This window comes from Notamacropus eugenii, chromosome 2 (genome assembly GCF_028372415.1).
Source record: "Notamacropus eugenii isolate mMacEug1 chromosome 2, mMacEug1.pri_v2, whole genome shotgun sequence".
Classification (NCBI taxonomy): Eukaryota; Metazoa; Chordata; class Mammalia; order Diprotodontia; family Macropodidae; genus Notamacropus; species Notamacropus eugenii.
The window spans coordinates 400,740,597-400,761,717 of record NC_092873.1 but is presented as its reverse complement, the minus strand read 5'-3'; the positions used below and the strand labels follow the sequence as shown (position 1 = coordinate 400,761,717).

The 21,121-nt window shown below is 35.8% G+C and overlaps 2 protein-coding genes across 2 annotated transcripts in view; one reads left to right on the top strand and one right to left on the bottom strand.

Moving 5' to 3' along the window:
- Positions 1 to 21,121, bottom strand: part of FMN2 (formin 2) — a 441,094-nt gene that overhangs the window by 403,099 nt on the left and 16,874 nt on the right. The gene's annotated exons all lie outside the window — the stretch shown is intronic.
- Positions 20,498 to 21,050, top strand: LOC140529144 (large ribosomal subunit protein uL23-like). The gene has a single exon (XM_072647565.1). The coding sequence runs from the start codon at positions 20,510 to 20,512 to the stop codon at positions 20,978 to 20,980; it is 471 nt and encodes a 156-aa protein (XP_072503666.1). The 5' UTR covers positions 20,498 to 20,509; the 3' UTR covers positions 20,981 to 21,050.

Genomic DNA, 21,121 nt, shown 5'->3' with positions numbered 1-21,121 from the left:
AACAATAACTCTGAGAGACAAGAGTTATTATTTGTTTTTATACTTGAGAAAATTGAGGTAGAAAGAGCTTAAGTGACTTGTTCACGCATCTAATGAGAGACTGGATTTGAATTCAGGTCTTCCTGACTCCAAATGCATCATTCTATCCACTGTGCCACATAACAACCTCCAGATGTTCCTAAATGGACCAATCACACTGAAGTTTGCAATATACAGTTGTATTTCCCTAAGCACATGAGTTTTCTTTTATTCCAGGTTCCTAAAAGTCTGTGCTCACTTTTTAGTAAAACCATTGAGTACACTAATGGGGGAGTGTGACTTGTTTCATACACACACATACGTATGCACACATGTATAGATATAGATATATTTTAGTGTTTAATATGTTAAATATGTAGAGTATTATCATTTCTTTTTTTCATATTGTTAATTAAGTGATTATGTTTGAGATCTAAAAATGTCAGCATTGACTGGCTGGTTCTATAAATATCATGCACCTTAAAGATGCACCTTGTAAGTGGCTGGTTGTATGACACGTTAGATGGATGTTCATAGCTACAGTGGCGAGTCAGAGGAGTATATTTTCTCTTAACAGGCTTACCCCTGGGACCCTTAAAGAGTTTGAATGCAAACTTTCTGTGGAAGTGGTCTCTTTCTGGAAATTTAGACCTGCTAGTGGGAAAATAGTCAAACCCTAGAGAAGTTTGTCACAGATGTTTGCCAACCATCTCTTTAATGATCTATTCTAGAATTTTGCAGAAATTCAAGTCAAGCTCATAAGCCAATAGTTTAAAGATTCTGTTCTATTCCTTTTTAAAGAAAATAAATTTAAAACAGGAGATTTCATTTCTAAGGCTTGTGATATCTTTTTTTATTTCTTTGATATCTCAAGTATCACCGAAAGTGGTTAAGGAATCACATCTTTTTTTTTTTTTTTTTTTTTTAGGACCTGAGGATATATTGCATCTGGGCCTGATGACTTGAATTCAAGACTATCCCTGTGCTGTCATACTATCTTACTGAATAGGAATAGATTATAGAGGGTCTTAAATACCAGATTTAGGATTTTCTGTCTTGTCCTGTAGGTACCTGAGAATGTCTGAAGGTGTTTGAGCAAGGGAGTGACACAGTTAGATCGGTGCTTTTGGAAGATTATTTGGGATGCTAGATAGATGATGTATTAGAAAGGTGAAGGCCTGGAAGCAGAGATATTAATTAAGGAGCTGTGTTGGTAGTTCAAGTGATATATGAAGGTGTGAACAACAGTAACTGACAAGCAAGTCATCCTAGACTCCTCACTAGGCTATAGACCTTTACCTTTACCTGCCTACAATGAAGTAGATAGGTCTCCTTAGATCTCACAATATAATAATGGTAATAATGATAATAAATAATGCCATACTATTATAGCTCACATTTATGTAATATTTAAGGTTTGCAAAGTGGTTTACAAATATCTCATTTTATCCTCACAATACCTGGGAGATAGGTGCTGTTATTATCCCTGTTTTACAGTTGAGGAAACTTGTGGTTAACAGAATGACTGGCTGTCAAGTATCAGTCATATCTGAACTCAGGTCTTCCTGACACCAAGACTAGTGTTCTATCTACTATGCCACCTAGCTTCAATTGCCATGAGGTTGAACCTCAAGGGAGAACCTAGAACAGTCTAATCCAGGGGTGGGTTACTTGTGGCCCTCTAGGTCCTCAAAGAGTAGCCTTTTGACTGAATCTAAACTTTAGAGAACAAATTCTCTCAATAAAAGATTTGTTCTGTAAAACTTGGACTCAGTCAAAAGGCTACACCCAAGGACCTGGAAGGCCACAGGTTCCCCACTCCTGGATCTCCTGCCTCCTGCCTACATCCTGCCACCCTTATAGAATTCCTTAACCACTGATACTCTGCCTGAACTCTTTTTGCTCAATCAGTAACAAACTCCCATACCATTACACTCACCCCCTACCACTGACTCTGAACCTCTAGGAGGCCATGCCCACGTACACATCCCATTCTCCAACTCTCTCTCCCTGCTACCTTAGACCTGTCCACCTTAACCCTTGCCTTCCCCACCACTGACCTTTTGCAGATATCCCTGTTCTTTCTATTGCACTCAGTTTCCCTGACCTATTCCTCTATTTCACCATACTTACAAAGAGAGATGGTCATCTTCTTGACCTTGTCATCACCATAAGTGAGATATTATTTAACAAATTTGTAATGGGCCCGATCTGCTCTGCTATATGATTTCCTTCTGCTCTGTTTAGCAGCACATGGATAGGAACAGTGGAGGCGGAGAGTAGAAGTTATTCAGGTTTGGAATTTGGCAAGCCCTGATTAGTAATAACATAAAGGGACAGGAGAAAAAAGAGTGGGAAAGAGTTAATTTGTTTCTATAAAGGGTCAAGACTAGCAGGAAAGGCACTATGATCAAAACAGATGTGATGGTTGGGGAAAGAACTACAGAGTGGAGGGAATGGATCTATTTTTTGCCTACAAATAAGTCCATATCTTTCTCACTCTGAAACAACTCTCACTTGACCACATTAACCTCAGTAACTATTGTCCTATAACTTTTCTCCCAGTTAATGGCTAAATTACTTATAAAAGTATCGACAATCAGTGCCTCCACTTTCTGCATGGCTATTCCATTTCTGGAATATAATAATTATAATTAAAATTGAGAAGATTTTATTCATAAAAAACAAAAATTTTCCTGAATATTCCTCCTGTTGGTCCTAATTCTGCCATTAAAGGGATACAGAATAAGTCCAATCCATATTCCACATGAGGACAACATTTTACACAAAAAGATCTATAGGCTAGAGTAATTCACTAGTTTCAATAAGATGAAATTTAAAAATATTAAGTATAACATCCTATAAGTTAAAAACAACACCTGCAAATAGTGACTAGGAAACAGGACATGTGAAAAGGACCTGGTGGCTTTAATAAATGAGAAGATCAATATGAATCAACACTGTGCCATGGAAGCCAAAAAAAAAAATAATAATGTGATCCTATTTTGCATTAAGAAAAGCATAGTACTCATAGACCAAGACATGTTAGTTCCAAGACATATATATACTCTGATCTCTTATTCTGTCTGAAGTACCATGTTCAGTTCTTAACAACTCATTCTAGAAAGGACATTGGAACCAAGTCTATCCAGGGGAGAGTTAGGAGAATGATGACATTTTGTGATTTTAGGAGTTCAAAATCCTCCTCGTGACGATCAGTTGAAGATAGTGGGGAAAGCAACTTGGGGGTACAGTGAAGAATCTGGAGTCAAGGAAACCTGAATTTAAATCCTGATTCAGATACTTATTTGGTGTGTGACCCAGGGAAAGTCACTTAACCTGCCAGTGCCTCGGTTTCCTCATCTTATTGCCCATGTAAAATGATGATATAATAGCACATACCTCATAGGGTTCTCATGAGGGTCAAATTATATATTTTTGTAAAACTCTTTGTAAGCTTTATATTCATATAAATGTTATTGATATTATTATTCTATTGCTACTATTACCTCTACTACGATGTTTACAATCTTTTTTTCAAAAATTAATTTATTTCAACTTTTCAACTTCCATTTGCACAAGCTTTTGAGTTTTAATTTTTTTCTGCCTCCCTCCTGTTCCCCCTCCCCAAGATGGCATACAATCTTATATAGACTCTACATACACTATTTACAATCTTAGCAAGTATATGATTGCTGTCTTTAAGAGTGGAAGGGTTTTCACATGGAGAAGAAACTAGACGTATTTTGCTTAATTTCAACAGGGGAGAAGGTAAAAAAGACAAAGCTATAGACATACATATTTTAGCTCAACATAAGGAAGTTTCTCCTGATTCTTAGTACTATTTGCTAATATGGGGAACTCCCTGGAGATAGAATCAATGGTTTGGAAATAAAAGAGATCTCAGGGGTCATCTAGTCTAACACTCTCATTTTACAAATAAGTTTTGAGAACTTGTCATAGGCACACAACAATTTAGATGCTTTGCCCAAGATACTATAACTAGCAAATTCTGGTGGTGTCATAGTGAGTTCCCCCACTAAAAGAGGTATTTACACAAATGTTAATAGATCCATTTGTTAGGGACATCGCATAAAGTGCTCATGTTTCAGGGAGAGTTTGGACCAGAACATCTCTGAGATCCCTTCCAGCTAAAATAATCAATGATTCTAATTCTGTGCAAACATCTACATCGAGTAATTCCAAGCAAAAATAGAAGAAACATTCTCTACTGTTCAGTATTTTTATCATATATATGGTAACATACAACACAGATCACAAAAATGAACATGGAGACTAAAATATCCATATCCTATGACTCAGAGATTCCAAGGAAGTCGATGGTTAAAAGAAATGCTCCATATGCAACAAAATATTTATAGCAGTAACTTTGGTGCTAGCAAAAGAACTCAAAAAAAAAAAGTAGATGCCCATTAAGTGGGCATTAATTGTGTTATATGATTTCAATGGAATATATTACTGTGTTATTAAGAAATTATGAATATGACAAAAACAGAGAAGTATAGAAACACATGAACTAATGCAAAGTGAAGTAGAAAGAAAAGAGCCAAATATGCAATGACTACAACGTAGGCAATGGAAATGACAGCCTTACTTCATAATATAAACTGAATGAACTGAAAGTGCCCCCAAACCCTGGGTTTTTCATCTTCCTTTTGTGTGTTGTTCCCCCGCTAAATTGTAAGCTCCTTGAGGGTAGAGACTATCTTTCTTTTTCCTATCTGTAGCCTTCATGCTTAGCATAGTGCTTGACATACAGTAGGTGTTTAATAAATGTTTGTTGACTGATTAACTACTGTTTAGTTTTTAACTTTCTTATTTCTTCCATTTGAGAGATGGCTTTCTCAAAAATGAAAGAGAGAGGAATACAGTGAGAAATATGAGTTACAGGACAAGAAATATCAGTATAATATTTTGGGTTGCTTTAAAAAAAAACACTTAGAGACTGGCCAAGATTGTAAAGTAGGAAAAAGCAATGTAGCCCAGCTCCTTCTTACACCTACATCACAAAGACCTAGAAAATGTACCATATCCCATCTTTATCTGGAAATCCAAGAAAATATCACACTGACTCATCTTTCCATCTAGGTCAGCACAGAAAGAGACAGAGAGGTTTGGGCAATGAAGTTTAGCCAGAGGTGCATAAGATTTTCATTGCAGGAATAGAATTAGGACCTACAGCTAAGCACTATGACGACAAGAGGTCTCAGATGCAGTGCGTAAATCCCTGCTCCTGTGCAAGAATGAGGACAGGTGCCAACTGGCCATTCTGTCACTTATAACCCAGAGATGGGTCACAGAATCAATATGGACTTAGAAGATACAGACCATCCTGTATCTAGGAATCAAAGACCGAGGTAAAGAGTGATCTCAAGCCAGAGGTTGTATAATTAACAAGGACTGGGAATTCTGTTATTATAAATTATGCATGCAGCAGCTGTGTGACTGACTCTGGAACTGAAGTAGGGTCTCAGATTCAGCCTCTATGCTAGTCTGAAGCCTGAAGTGGAATAACCAAGGCAAAGAACTCAGATCAAGAGGAATCCTTCTGAATCTGCAGAGCCTTTGAATGAGGTGATGGTCTTGGGTCCAGCAGCAGTCTACTGAAATTCCAAACAGGTGCCATAGTTATGTTGCTCAGATCCAAACCCAAATTAAGAACCAGCAAAGCTCAGAACAAGAAGGCATCTATCAGACTTTATCCTGGATTCAGATCACTATCAGTACAGAGCTTCAGCCTGAAGCACCCTTCTGAGATCCTTGAAGAAAACATTCAATACCTGAAGAAAATAACAGGAGGACATGAAACAAGACTAAGTATGGCCCATACATTCCCCCCAGAAGTATGCAGATTAATTCTTAACACAAAGTTCAAAATCAGATAGCAATGAGCAAGTAAGCAAACACACAAAAACGAATCACCGCAAAGAACTATTATAGTGACAGGGAGGCCCAAGATACAGACTTAAAAGAAAAGAATCATTCCAAAACATGTCGAAACAGTCTCAAAGAAACTCACAATGCTAGACATCATGTTCAAACAGAATTCCTAAAAAGAAGTGAAACAACATTTTAAAGAGTTAAAAATAATTTTACTAAAGAATTGAGAATGTTAGAGAAAAGATTTAGAAAAGAAATAAGAACTACAAAGGATAGACTTGGAAAGAGAATGCATATAAGAGGTACAAAACATTACCCAAGCAAAAGGCTCTTTGAAAATGAGAATAAAGCAGATAGAAATTAATGACTCCATGAGACAACAAGAAATATTAAAACAAAAATTGATTAAAATAGAAAAAAATGTAAGGCCTCTCATGTCAAAAATAAAAACTACAACTCATTTAGGTTTTTGTTGTTTTTTGGTTCCTGTTCTTTCTATTTACTTGAGTAGAATATTTTTCTGCTTACTTCTGCATCATCTCATTTGTTTTCCCACACTTCTCTGAATTCTGTATATGCATAATTTTTTAGAGCTTAGCAATATTCCATTACATTCATGTACCACATTATGTTTAGGCATTCCTCAATCTATTAGCATCAACTCTGTTTTGAGGCTTTTGATAGTATAAAAAATGCTGCTGTGAATATTTGCCATATATTTGTACCTTTTATTCTAGAGGTCTTTTACCTACTGCCAATGTGACCTCTGTGGCAAAGGGAAAAAAGGGTATGAATATTTAGGGTAATTAGTTAGCTTTGTTCCAAATTGCTTTCCAGAAAGTTTAGACCAATTGACAGCTCCATCAACAGTTTACTATTTTGACATTCTTAAAAACCTTGGACTATATCCATCCTTTTGTCATATTTGCCAAATTCTTAGGTGTGAGGTAAAATCTTGAAATTGTTTTGACTTAAACTTCTTGTTATTAGTGATTTGAAGTAATTATTCAAATGGCTATAATACTTTACAAGTCTTTAGTTAAGAATTATTTATTTATGTGCTTTGACCTTTTATGCTGCAAATAATCTTGTATGCTGATGTTACTTTTCTATATCTTTAATAACAGACTCATTCCAGGAGTGTTTGATGTGAGGGTTTTATTTTTTTCCCCAATAGCTAGTTTTCCTTGTTATTCTAGTTGCACTGATTCCATAGCTACAAAAGTTGTTTTTTAAATTTAATTTCATGAAATTAAAATAATCTTTTTTTTAAATGAATACCCAGAAGGCAAAAATACCACACGCAGAAATGTGTATGACAGGTGCAAGATAACGCAATTTAAGTAGAACACCTAAGTGCTGAAGGTCTTCAGAGTAAAAACGTGACAATTAGGAAGAAGTCATGGCAATAGGAGAATCTGGTTCTATTAATATTTGACTGAATCAATAAACTATCCGAAAAGAATCACGAATTAAATCCCTACTGTATTTAACCTTTTCCACTAGTATTAAACTAGATTTTTTTTTCCTTTCCCTGCAGTTGAATCTAAATATGTCCCTATTTCTTTAATTCTGTGTCTGTTATTCTTCTGAGTATTGCCCTCAATGTGATTTTTAACCAAAGCAATCCAGATTTGAAAGACAATCCAGGGGAAAGGCTCCATTCTACAGAATTAAAATACACTGTGTTCTGCAGCTTTCCACAAAACCTTCATTGATTTGGTCACTTTTTCTTTTTAAAGGAAATTTGTAGAAAGCGTAGTAGCATTGCTGTGGAGATGGAGCTGTTGTGAAAAGTGCCTGCAATCCAAGATTCTTAAATTGGAAGTACTATTCCTCAAGAATAGTGGTTGGCAACTTTTAGCCTGGGGACAAAATCAAGCCAGCTTCTTGGTTTTGTATACCTACAATGTTTTTTACATTTAGCCCATGGGCTTTAGTTTGCCAACCTGTTTTAGGGCATGAATTAAAATACCATATCTTCTCAAAGATGAAAACATGTTATCAGTAGCATTGTCTTATACTTCTTCATTACATAACCTCTGGCCTAAGATCACTCTTTGCCTTGGTCCTCCATCCCTAGGTGCTTATGATCTAGAATCATATTGAAGATATGTCTTAAAAGCCATCTCCCAACTGGCTGGGAAGTGAGAGAGAAGTAAATTTATGTTTAATATAATATGAACTTCCAAAGTGCAAGAGCTGTCCAAAAATGAAATTGACTGCCTTGGGAAGTGGTGAGTTACTGATATCTGGAAACTTTTCAAACAGAGTCTGTTGGCTACAAATAGGATTTCTATATTAAGTGGATATTTAAGCTCAGATGAGCTCCAAGATCCCTTCCAACAAGAAGGTTTGATGGTTCTGTGAGCCTTCTTGAACGGACAGGAAGAGATGAAATGTTTTTGTTTAGTTTTGATCTGTTTATTTTTACTACTTCATGTTTTTATATGTAACCAGAAGGATCTCACAAACTGCATTAAAAATCAAACAAACTCACTAAAGCAGAATAAAGGATAAAACAGGAGGGGCATTACCATAGCAACACAAAACCAGCTATAGATGAATGAGAATTAATGTGACGAGAAGGAAAATTCATAAAATTCCTAATTCTAAAGTGTTTGAGGCTAGAACTAGGATCTTAGCAAGGTGATAAGATCCAACAACCTAAAAAAAGAGCTGAACCAAAAGCAAAATAATATACAAAAAACAATGCCTTCCCACCTCCCACAAATCTGAAGGTAAAAACAGACATTTGCTTGGTCTTCCTGCTTCAAGTCTCTCCCAACTCCAGTCTGTCCTCCACTCAACTATTAAAGTACCTAAAGTTCAGACTTGATCATTCAAAAAATTATTCAATAAACTCCAATGACTCCCTCATATCAAATATAAAGCTCTTTGAATTTCAAAGCTATTTATAACTTGGTCCCTTTCTACCTCTTTAGTCTTCTCATACTTTACATTCCGTCACATACACTGTGACATTGGCCTCCTTATTGTTCTTGGCATTAGACACTCTAGAATTAGGGCATTTTCATGAGCTGTCCCACAATTCTGAAATTTTCCCCCTCCTTTTCTCTGTTTCCTGACTTTCTTAAAGAATCATCTAAAGTTCCACTTTCCACTAGAAGCCTTTCCTGCTCCCCTTTTTAAAAACAAAATCAAGCATTTTTCCTCAAAAATTATATCCAACTTAATCTATGTGTATATGGATTCATATATTACCTCCCTCATTAGACCACAAACTCCTTGAGAGTCAGATCCTTTTCCAAAAACTGTAACATTTAGCACAATGTTTGGTAATGTTGGTACTAATAAAACAATGGTTGACTTTTCCGAAAGGATAAAACAGCAAAACTAACCTAGGTCTTTAGCCTGTGGTTTAGAAGCTATTGTTAGGTTAAGTATTTTAATTAAGGTTTATGCAAATGGAATGTAGGTTTCAAATTGTTCTAACATTAAAGTTCTAGTTTAATATTTTACTGATGCATGTCATTGTTCACGAAGGCAGTGTATTATAGATAAATAGAGTTGAAATCAGAAGACTTAAAAATTTCTAGCTCTTCTACTTACTGCCAATTTAACCTTGGGCAAATACTTGACCTTTTGGCTCCCAATTTCCTCTTCTGCAAAATGAACAGATTACAATATATAATAACTGATACTTATGTAGGATTCTAAGATTTACAAAGTTCTTTCCATACTTTTTCTCATTTGATCCTCATTGTTATTATTATCCCTATTTTACAGATGGAGAAGCTGAGGCTATGTCAGTAAATGACTTGCCCATAGTCACACTGTTACTGACTATCAATTGGCAACATCATTAAAATCTGAAGGGAAATAGCTAGGGAAAATATCTTTGAAAATATCTCTCATCCAAAATAAACCCACACAAATCTTCTGCATTTCTATATATTACTAACAAAGCCCAACAGCAAGAGATAGAAAGAGAAATTCCATTTAAAGCTAGGGTAGGCACTATAAAATATTTGGGAGTCTACCTGCCAAAACAAATCCAGGGACTATATGAACACAATTACAAAATGATTTTTGCACAAATAAAGTCAGATCTAAGTAAATGGAAAAACATCAGTTGCTCGTGGGTGGGCTGAGCCAATATAATGAAAATGACAATTCTACCTAAATTAATTCACTCATTTAGTGCCATACCAATTAAACTATCAGATAATTATTTTCTAGAGCTGGAAAAAATAATATAAAAAATTAATCTGGAAGAACAGAAGGTCCAGAACATCAAGGGAACTAACAAAAAGAAATGCTAGAGAAGGTGGCCCAAACTGTATTATAAAGCAGCAATTATCAAAACCACTTGGTACTCACTAAGAAACAGAAGGGTAGACCAGTGGAATATGCAGGTACTCAAAACACAGTAGTCAATGAATATAGCAATCTACTGTTTGATAAACCCAAGGACCCCAGCTTCTGGGATAAGAACTCATTGTTTGACAAAAATTGCTGGGAAAACTAGATAACAGTGTGGCAGAAACTAGGCATAGATCAATGCCTGATGCTGTACCCAAGAATAAAGTCCAAATGGGTATATCATCTAGGTATAAAGACTGATACTATAAACAAATTAGTGGAGCAATGAATAGTGTATTTATCAGATTTATGGAGAAGGGAAGAATTTTTGAGTAAACAAGAGACAAAAAGCATTATGAAGTACAAAATGGATAGATTTGATTACATTAAACTGAAAAGTTTTTGCACAACCAAACCCAATGTAACCAAGATTAGAAGGCAAGTAGAAAACTGGGAAAGAATTTTTGAAACTAATGTCTGTGATAAAGGCCTCATTTCTAAAATATATAGAGAACTGAGTCAGATGTACAAGAATACAAGTCATTCCCCAATTAATAAATGGTCAAAGAAACAGGCAGTTTTCAGAGGAAGAAATTAAAGATATCTATAGTCACATAAAAAATTCTCTAAATCACTATTGATTAGAGAGATGTAAATCAAAACAACTCTGAGGTGCATCACACCTATCAGACTGGCTAACATGACAAACCAGGAAGATGATAAATGTTGGAGAAGATGTGGGAGAGTTGGAACACTAATTCATTGTTGGTGGATCTGTGAGCTGATCCAACCATTCTGGAGAAATATTTGGAACTATGCCCAAAGTGCTACAAAAATATGCATACCCTTTGACCCAGCAATATTCCTTCTAGGACTGTATCCCCAAGAGATCATAAAAATGGGAAAGGGTCCCACATGTACAAAAGTATTTAGAGCAGCTTTCTTTGTGGTGGCCAAAAACTGGAAATCAAGGGGATGCCCATCAATTGGGCAATGGCTGAATAAATTGTGGTATGTGAATGTAATGGAATACTTTCGTGCTGTAAGAAATGATAAACAGGAAGACTTCAGAGAGGCCTGGAAAGACTTACATGATTTGATGTTGAGCGAAAGGAGCAGAACCAGGAGAACTTTGTACACATCAACAATCACAGTATATGAGGATTTTTTCTGGTAGACTTAGAACTTCATTGCAATTCAAGGACTGAAAAAATTCCCAATGGTCTTTTAAGGGAAAATACCTTCCACATCCAGAGAAAGAAACATGGAATTTGATTGCAGAATGTAGCAGCAGATCATATTCTTTTTTATTATGTTTTGGTTTGTTTTATGATTTCTCCCATTCATTTTAATTCTTCTATGCAACATGACTATGGTCAAAATGGATTTAATAGGAATGTATGTGTAGAACCTATATAAAATTGCATGCTGTCTCAGGAAGGGAGGGGGGAAGGAAGGGGGAAGGAGGGGGTAAAGGGAAAAATCTGTTACATGGAAATGATTGTAGAACACTGAAAATAAATAGAATAAAAAAAGAAACTGCAGCTGATAGAGGTTAAGTAACTTGCCTAGGGTCATATCAGCTAATAAAAAAAAAGAAAATATCTTTCATCTCTGATAAGTCTCATATTCATGATACATAAGGAACTGGTTCAAATTTAGAAAAGTAAAAGTTATTCACTAGTAAATATGTTTTCAAAGGAATGAAGCTAAGTTCTCAGCAACTAGATGAAATAATGCTCCAGATCACTAATAATTAGTTCATTATACATTAAAACACTTCCAACATTCTATTTCACATCGCAATTGGCAAAGCTGATGAAAATAAAAATAACAAATGTCATAGGAGCTTCAGTAAAACAGTATATGAATGCACTATTGGTGTAGGTATAAGTAAGTCTAGCCATTCTGGAAAGCAATTTGGAACTGTGTCCCAAAAGTCACTAAACTCTACTTACCCTTTCACAAGAATATAGGTATATATACCCCAAAGCAATTAAAGGATAAGGATAAAAGATAAAAATAATTGCAGTATCTCTTTTCATAGTAGCAAAAATTGGAGGGAAGGAGTGCCCACTTATTAAGGAATGGATAAACAGATCATGATATATGAATATAACAGAATATTATTGTACTTTAAAAATTATCAAATGTATCATTTTAGGGAAAATTGAGAAGGTTTATATGAACTGATACAAAATTGTGGGAACAGAATTAGTATTACTGACAGCACTATAAAAACAACTTTGCAAGGCTTTAGAACTCTACCCAGTGCAATGACAAACCATTATTACATAAGTCCAAAGATAAGACATGGGATAGAGAAGTGACAGACACAAAATTCAGAACGAGACATTCATTAATAGATATGGACAAAAGGGGAATTTGCATTATGGTCATGATTATTTTGAAAATAGTTGGGTTTTTTTTAACCTTTTTGATATTGTTTGTTGGGGGAGAGGTATACAAAGGGAGAAAGAATAAATATTTGTTAACTGTTTTAAAAAGAGAGAGATGTATGATTTGTCTTTAACTTTTCTAAGAGTAGACCTGAAAAAGGCTCATCATCTCAAGGATAGCTTCCAAATGGTCATTTTTAGAGTGGTCACAGTAACTCATGAAGCCATATAGTAAGGCAAGGAAAAGAGAGAGTCTAAACCAATGGAGGGAATACCTACATAGATGGAGTGATAGATCTTCTGAAATATTAAAAAGTATACTAATTTTAGACCTGAATACTCTGCTGGTGCAGCTTATTGAGTTATAGAACACAAACTCACTGAAGACAGGGACTCTTTCATTTGTATCAATTCCCATAGAAAGATTTGATAAATTCAAATAACCAGTACCAAACATATTGCTTTCTTACTTTTTTCTTTTATATATTTGCCATCACAAAGAATGGCATAACAGTCCATACATTTTTCATCCAAACATACTACCAGTGCTCTGTAAATGATATAAAATCAATCTTTGGCTTTCAAATATATAGGAAACCTCTAATCAAAGGCATTGGGAAACTCATTTTTTTTTTATTTTTAATTTTGATTTCAGTGTTGTATTTAGGATAGTGAAACAAAAAACATCTCACACTCAAGCACAACAAATTCTGAGCCTTAAGCACTGTCATATCACGATTCTGTTAAAATCAAAGCCTTTATTTAACAAGTGACATAGAATTAGTTGAACATCTCAAAACATGTGGAACAACGACTAACAAAACACTTTTCTGTATGCCAACTAGGGTAGATCAGGTTACAAGACCTCAGAAATACCAAAGGGAAGATGTTTTATTAAGAAAGAAAAGAAAAAGCTTAACTCTCTTAACATTAATTTCTAAATCAGTTTTAGGAAGGCACCATTTTTTAAAGAACTAGGCCAAAATATTTGTTGTCATTGAGTCATTTCTGTCATGTCTGACTCTTTGTGACCCCGTTTGGGATTTCCTTGGTAGAGACCCTAAAGTTGTTTGCCATTTCCTTCTCCAACTCATTTTACAGATGAAGAAACTGAAGCAAACACTTAAGTGATTTTCCCAGGATCACCTAGGTAGTAAGTGTCTGAGACCAGATTTGAACTCAAGAATATGAGTCTTCTTGCCTCCAGGCCCAGCATTCTATCCACTGTGCCACCTAGTTGCCCCAGACCAAAACAAGTTTGTACTTAAAAGTAAAAAGGAAAACTATCCAGTGCTACCTTCGCATTAGAGTCTTAGATAATTTAGCTTTACTTCTATTTGATTATTAATTAGTAGCTCTCATCCCTTTCTCTTACATGCTAACTTAATATTTATCTATATTAGGTAAGTTTCCATTTTTAAAGGAAATCTGTGTATTTACTAATGATGAATATCACTGTTTTATTTATTTAGAGAATTAAGAACTTCCTGAAGTTTATTTATTCTTTTAATTTGTATATCTTCTTTGTTTCCTCCAAATCATTACTGCCTTAAAAAACTCTGAGAGGGCACATTGCCATAGCACATAGGATTGTCCAAAGGGTTCTGAACTTCCACAATATGGGACATATCTTTATTTGCTTATTTAATACGCGTTTATTCAGTGTTTGTTAAATTTGTGTATCGTGTGAACCCTTTGTATTGATATTATTTCAATGTGCCACAGCACACACACAGGTCCAAAAAAATACTCTGTGATGATGTGAAAGACGAAATTTAATTTTAGGTGTTGAAAGATGGCTCTGGTTATATAAGAGAAAACAATAAATACAAATATGTGTGGCTTATCAATTACTGGGAAATATTAATAGATAAGTAAGACTCATGCATACATTAAAAAAGTAGTTCTAACTCTATTACTTTATTTCAATGTTCTCCACAGCCATTACTTTGGCTTAAAAAAAAGGGAAAAATAATTCAGAGTACAACCAGGCAATGAAATCCACATAAAGAGAATAGCAAAAAAGAAGAACCCTGAGTCTGAATAGCCAATCAGTTCCTGTGTAATCATGACTTGAATTTAAAAAAAAAAAGATTCAAATGAGACAGAAAACGCATAAGACTGGGGAACTCAGAAAATTCCTCTAGGTTCATCTGAAATGTGGAAATATTTTAAAAATCAAACCAGTAACATAAATCCAAACTTTCAGACCCCAGCCAAAAATTCAAAAATGTTTTCTTTAACCAAATATGTTCCATATTCTAACACTCTTAGAAACATCTGGAAGGTTCTTCATTTTGTAGTCTTCACCCTCTCCAATACTTCAGTAGCCACACAGACAAAATTTAGGCATATGTAGTCAGTAATCTAGCTGTGATTTATAAAAAGCCAAGTTCCTAATCCTAGACTGCCTTTGCAATGATATGTTGTATGATTGGAGACAACTTCTTAACACTCCGTGCTGCCCAAAAGTACAATGAGGTGCTACAGAAATTAATGAATAGGTTTCTCCTTGCTGGAAGTTGTAAAGCAAATTCAGGATAGCTATTTGTTAAGGGATTTGTAGAGAGAATTTTTTTTCTTCAGATGGGGGTTGATCTAAATGAACTCATAAGTTTCTTCCAAAACAAAGTTCTCTGATTCTTGACTGATTATTGGTATAAGAGAAGAGACTGAGAATGTGCTCTCAGCTTTGGTTCTAAGTAGAAGTACCGAATTATCTTCACCTTTAAGCCTACACATATGTTCATATATAAAGACCTTGGTAGGCAATAATAAACAGCTTTCACTAGAATATGTCTCCTTGATATTTATAGTCATAGGGTGTAATGTTGATTATGTTAATGAGAGATAAAGATCTTCCCCCCCATTAATGTCCTGTCCATTAAGAGAAGTTTGATTAGGGGAGATTTGTTTTGCAGGAAGGCCCACATCTTGTGTTAATTTCTGATGAGGCACTGGCTCTCAAGGTGTGATACCCTCTGACTCTGAAAAGTATATGTACATATATATACTCTGAGGTGGTTTTGTTTTGGGGCTTGCTCATTGGAAGTGTTTGTTTGGCCAGGTGAGACTCTGGGTGGCCGCTAAGGAGCCCTCCAGCTTTGAAAATCCAGATGTTGGTGCTCCTCGCTCGGGTAACTATGTCTGCATGTAATGGTCAGACAGCTGAATCTGTCTATTGATCTGTGATATGTATATATGGTCATACAGCTAGAAGCCCTGTCTGTTGGTCTTTCTCTTTGTAATTTCTGCCTGAAATTTGTTTGTATTTTCTCTGAAGTTCAGGGTCCTGACTTTTCCCCCTGAACTAAGTGAATGATGTGTGTGTTTGATTAAAGTGATTGTTGACACCTCAAAAGTTGCTTCCCTTTTAGAAAAGCAGATCTAAGAACCTGTACAGCAACCCTCCTGTGTATGCCAGGATCCTGGCTGTTACATAGGGTCAAATAAGGTTCTGTATTTTTATATGTTTCAGTTAAGTACTTAAAATTTTTGATGAATTGATGAGAAATGCATTGTTGAAGAAGAGGCTTTAAAGCAGCATTTTACTTAATGTATCGGACTTTTTTTTTTTTTATTTTGGAGGAGTTTTTTTGTTTTGTTTTGTTTTTGGAATCAACAAATAAACACAGTAGGCTCCCATACTATCTCCACTCAATATGTGTAGAGGTGATTTGCATTAAAATTTTATGTAGATGAGAAAGGCTTATAGAACAGTAGTTATTGATATTAATCTTCGTTCTTTATGACTATCTCCTGCTCCTCTTTTGAGATGATTCCTCAATTCTCTCACAATTGCATTTCCTCCAGTACAGATAACTTTTATGTACACTTCATCTAATCCAGCTCCTTTTTCAAGATTTACTCTCTTTTCCATTTCTACCTCCTCTATAAGTACATTAGGTCATAGGATCATAGATTTAAAACTGGAAAGGAAGTGAGCTGTCATCAAATCCAATGGAGACATTGAGGTGCACAGAAGTTTAAGTTACTTGCCCCAAGGTAACCCAGGTAGAAATAAGAGTCAGGATTTGATGTTCCTCTTACTCTCATACCAGTAATCTTTTCACATCTTTACCAGTCTGTAATTGTGATTGCTTAGAATCAAAGTGTGGTGGCATCATTGTCCTTCAGAAGATCATAGCCTTGAAACTGGAAGGGACCTTACAGATCACCAGTTCCAACCACCTTATTTTACAGATATGTAGATACAGATGCAAAGGAGTTAACTAAATTGCCCAGGGTCACATAGCTAGTTAATATAATGGGATGGGGCTTGAATACAGATTCCAAGTCCAGCACTCTATCGACAATAACCAATGACCTTGCTGGGGGTGAAAGGGGGAAACTTTTGTAAGAAAACAATATATATATATTATATATATGTATATATGCATACATATATGCATGTATATGTATATGTGTGTATATGTGTGTGTGTGTTTATTTATTTATTTAAGGGCACCTAGGTGGTACAGTGGGTAGAGTGCTGGGTTTAGAATCAGAAAGACTCATCTTCATTCATGAGTTCAAATCTGGCCTTAGAAACTTATTAATTAGCTCTGTGACTCCAAGCAAGAAGTCACTCAACTCTGTTTGCCTCAATTTCCTCAACTGTAAAATGAGTTAGAGAAAGAAATGGCACACCATTCCACTACCCTTGCCAAGAAAACCTCAAGTAAGTCATAAAGTCGGACACAACTAAAATGACTCAATAACCAAAAAAAAATATTTACAGATTTTTTTTTCCCCATTTCCCTTCTATTTATTATCTTTCTTCCATCTTCATCCTTCAATGCCTCTGGGATAAAATTTTTAACTATATCTCTCACCAGGTTTTAAATGAACTGAATTTTACTATCCATAGTTTCTTTTTATTTTGTGAGACCATATTACTCATAATTTTTCACCTTCCTTCTATATTATTTTTTTGAAGAGATTTTTTGGTTTAAGCCAATGTTGCGCTTGGCTTTCATTCTTCTTTCCCTGGCAATGAAGTCAAGTATTTGCTAACCAAAGTAATTTTTAGGTTATACCTCCACTATTTTTACTTATAAAATTAATTTTTTTAAATCAAATGTGAGACCACTAACACTCCTAGATTTCATCATCTAAAATTCAACTTAACAGTCAAATATGTTAAGACTTTTTTGGATCCTGATTCATTAATACAATATGTTAGGTCTCTCTTCCAACTTTGTGCACCTGCATGATCTGATAACGTGATCTGATAACCATATCATTCATTTCTTTATCCAAGTCATTGATAAAAATGTGAAACAGTATATTAAAAAGCACAGATCCCTTGTTTGTATCTGTTCTACTCTACAAGATCTAGGATTTTGTACCACTTTTCTTATTCATGTATCTTATTCTAGTTTTTACTCTATTTGTGAGTATCTGATCACTTTCTATTAGGTTATCCTCCACGCTTCTTAAGGACAGGTACTGGTTTCATCTTTGTACCCACCCAGGTACATTTTAATAAGTGTTTGTTGAATGAATTAACAAATCCAACTGAACCAGAAAATTTGGGGGCTGCTCCTGGTAAGTAATAATGTCTTTTCACTCTCTATAGTTTAGTTTGAAATATTTGTGATCTCATCAGTATTGGTGTTCCACTAAATTAGAGTGCAACCCTTCTATAACTTACAGATGGTCTCCATGAGTCATTGTGGTAAAAAACAAAATAAAACAAAACAAAAAAACTGAATCATGCTGTGGTCAACCTGACAAGTCTCTCTAAGCATAGCTGGAATGTCTCTCACAAAACAAGCATAGATACCCATCGCTAGTCTTTACTTGTAGCCATTCTAACTTGGTCTGTCATGGATTGTGCTCTGTTGGCATAGTCTTGAGGAACCTAGGATAACTTTTACACTATGAAGAGTCCTCAGTGTAGAATGTTAGTTTTGAATTCATTACCTTATATAACTTTTAGTAACAATAGCAAAACCTTCAAGAGTATTATTCAAGCTCTTTTAGCTTCACAGAAACAAGAGAATTATAGAAATTAGAGCTGGAAGAAGTAGTAAAGATCATCTAGGCTGACTCCTTTATCCCCAATATTTTAAAGTCAATAGCACTTCAACAGCTATTAACTATAACTAAAATGCTATAATGTCATTGGTTCCTAAAATATCATTGGTTCCTAAAAATACTTTTTTTAAAAAATTAGAATAAATGCCTCCCAGCTCTCAGAAGAGTTAAGAACAGGTCTTTAAAGCAACCAATCTTCTATCAATATGTTCCTTGAAAATTCATTTACAACCCATTTCTGAATAACTGAAAATCATTAAGCTACTGTTATCCCAGTGCTTTCTAGATACTTTTAAAACATAAGGAATTTATGTTAACTCTTAAGGGTAAACTTCTGGTGCCAGGATAGTGGAGGGAGGAAAGAACCTTCTGAAGCCTTTCCAAATTCCCCTCCAAAAAATGTGAAAAACACCTTAGAATTGGTTTAGGAGCAGGGAGGAAGCTTACCAGCCTGTCAGGAAAGGTCTGTCTCATTGGGTGGGAGGAGAGAGAGCAGCAGCAGCCAACCTCAGCACAGCAGGCCTGCAGCAAGGGATTAATCCACTAGCAAATCTCCACCTTGCTGTAATCCAGTACCTCCCTGGGAAATTGAGCAGTCTGTGCAGTTCAGAAAGGCATTGCTGACCAGTGCGGACCAGTGGTGAGGCCTCAAGCTAGGGGCAACCAGCGGAGACACCCCACCCTGGGGCCAGCCACCAGAAAGACTCTGTTACCATAGCAACCCAGTGGCAGGCCCCACCCTTGCACCAGGCCAGAAGTTAATCCCCACAAGCTGGGGAGGCCAAGAGGGAGGCCTCAGTCCCCAGAACAAGTCAAAAGAGAAGTCTACTCTCCAATGAAAGCAAGCAGCTAAGCCCTGAAGCCCAGTGAAGGGCAGAAGTAAGACCCAGAGCCCAATACAAAACGCCTGGGACAGTGCAGCCCAATTCTCACATAAAAAATACCAAGTCACACACACACACACAAAAAAAAAACCCAGAAAAAATGAGCAAACAACAAAAAAAAAAGGAACTTCACTTTAGAAAGTTACTATGGTGACAGGGATAATCAAGGAAAAAACATAGAAGAAGGCAATAGTGTCAAAATAGCTACTACATGTGAAGCCTCAAGAAAAGAAAATATAATTTGGTCTCTGGCCCAAAAAGAATTCCCGGACAAGCTTAAAAAGGATTTTACAAAGCAAATTAGAGGAGTAGAAGAAAAATTGGGGAACAAAATGAGAGCAATGCAAGAGAATTGTGAAAAAAAAGTCAATAGCATGAGAAAAGATATTAAAAAAATTTAAAGAGGAAAATAACTACCTAACAATAGAACTGACAAATGGAAAAGGAAGTGCAAATGCTCACTGAAGAAAATAATTCCTTAAAAACTAGAATTGAACAAGTGGAAGCTCATGACTCTAGGAGACATCAAGATATGAAAAATATAAAGGAAGTAAAAAAAATACGGAAAAAAAGTAAAACTTCTCTTTGTAAAAACAACTGACCTAGAAAATAGATCTAGGAGAGACAATATAAGAATTATTGGACTACCAGAAAGCCATGATGAAAAAAAAACACCTGAACAATACCTTTCAAGAAATTATCACAGAAAACTGTCCTGATATATTAGAACCAGAAGACAAAATAGAAGTTGAAAGAATGTACCAATGACCACCTGAAAGAGATCCCCAAATGAAAACTCTTAAGAATATCATAGTCAAATTCCAAAGTTCACAGATCAAAGAAAAAGTATTGCAAGCAATTAAAAGAAACAATATAAATAGGATTACACAGGATTTGGCAGTTTCCACATTAAAGAATGGGAGGGCCCTTTCCCCCAAGATGGTGCCGAAGGCGAAGAAGGAAGCCGTTGTCCCCCCCAAGACAGAAGCCAAGTCCAAGGCCTTGAAGGCCAAGAAAGCGGTGTTGAAGGGTGTCCATAGCCACAAAAAGAAGAAGATCCGAACGTCCCCCACCTTCCGGCGACCCAAGACACTAAGACTAAGAAGGCAGCCCAAATACCCTCGGAAAAGTGCCCCTCGGAGAAACAAGCTTGATCACTATGCCATCATTAAGTTTCCTTTGACCACTGAGTCTGCTATGAAGAAGATTGAGGACAACAACACCCTAGTTTTCATCGTGGATGTCAAGGCCAACAAGCATCAGATCAAGCAGGCAGTAAAGAAGCTGTATGACATCGATGTGGCCAAGGTCAACACACTGATCCGGCCTGATGGAGCGAAGAAAGCTTATGTCCGTCTTGCTCCAGACTATGATGCTTTGGATGTTGCCAACAAAATTGGAATCATCTAAACTGTGTCCAGCTGTCTCACTGCACCTACAATAAAAAGTTTTCCCCCCCCAAAAAAAAAAAAAAAAAAAAGAACGGGAGGGTTTGGAATATGATATACAGGGAAGCAAAGGAATTAGGTTTAAAACCAAGAATCACCTCCA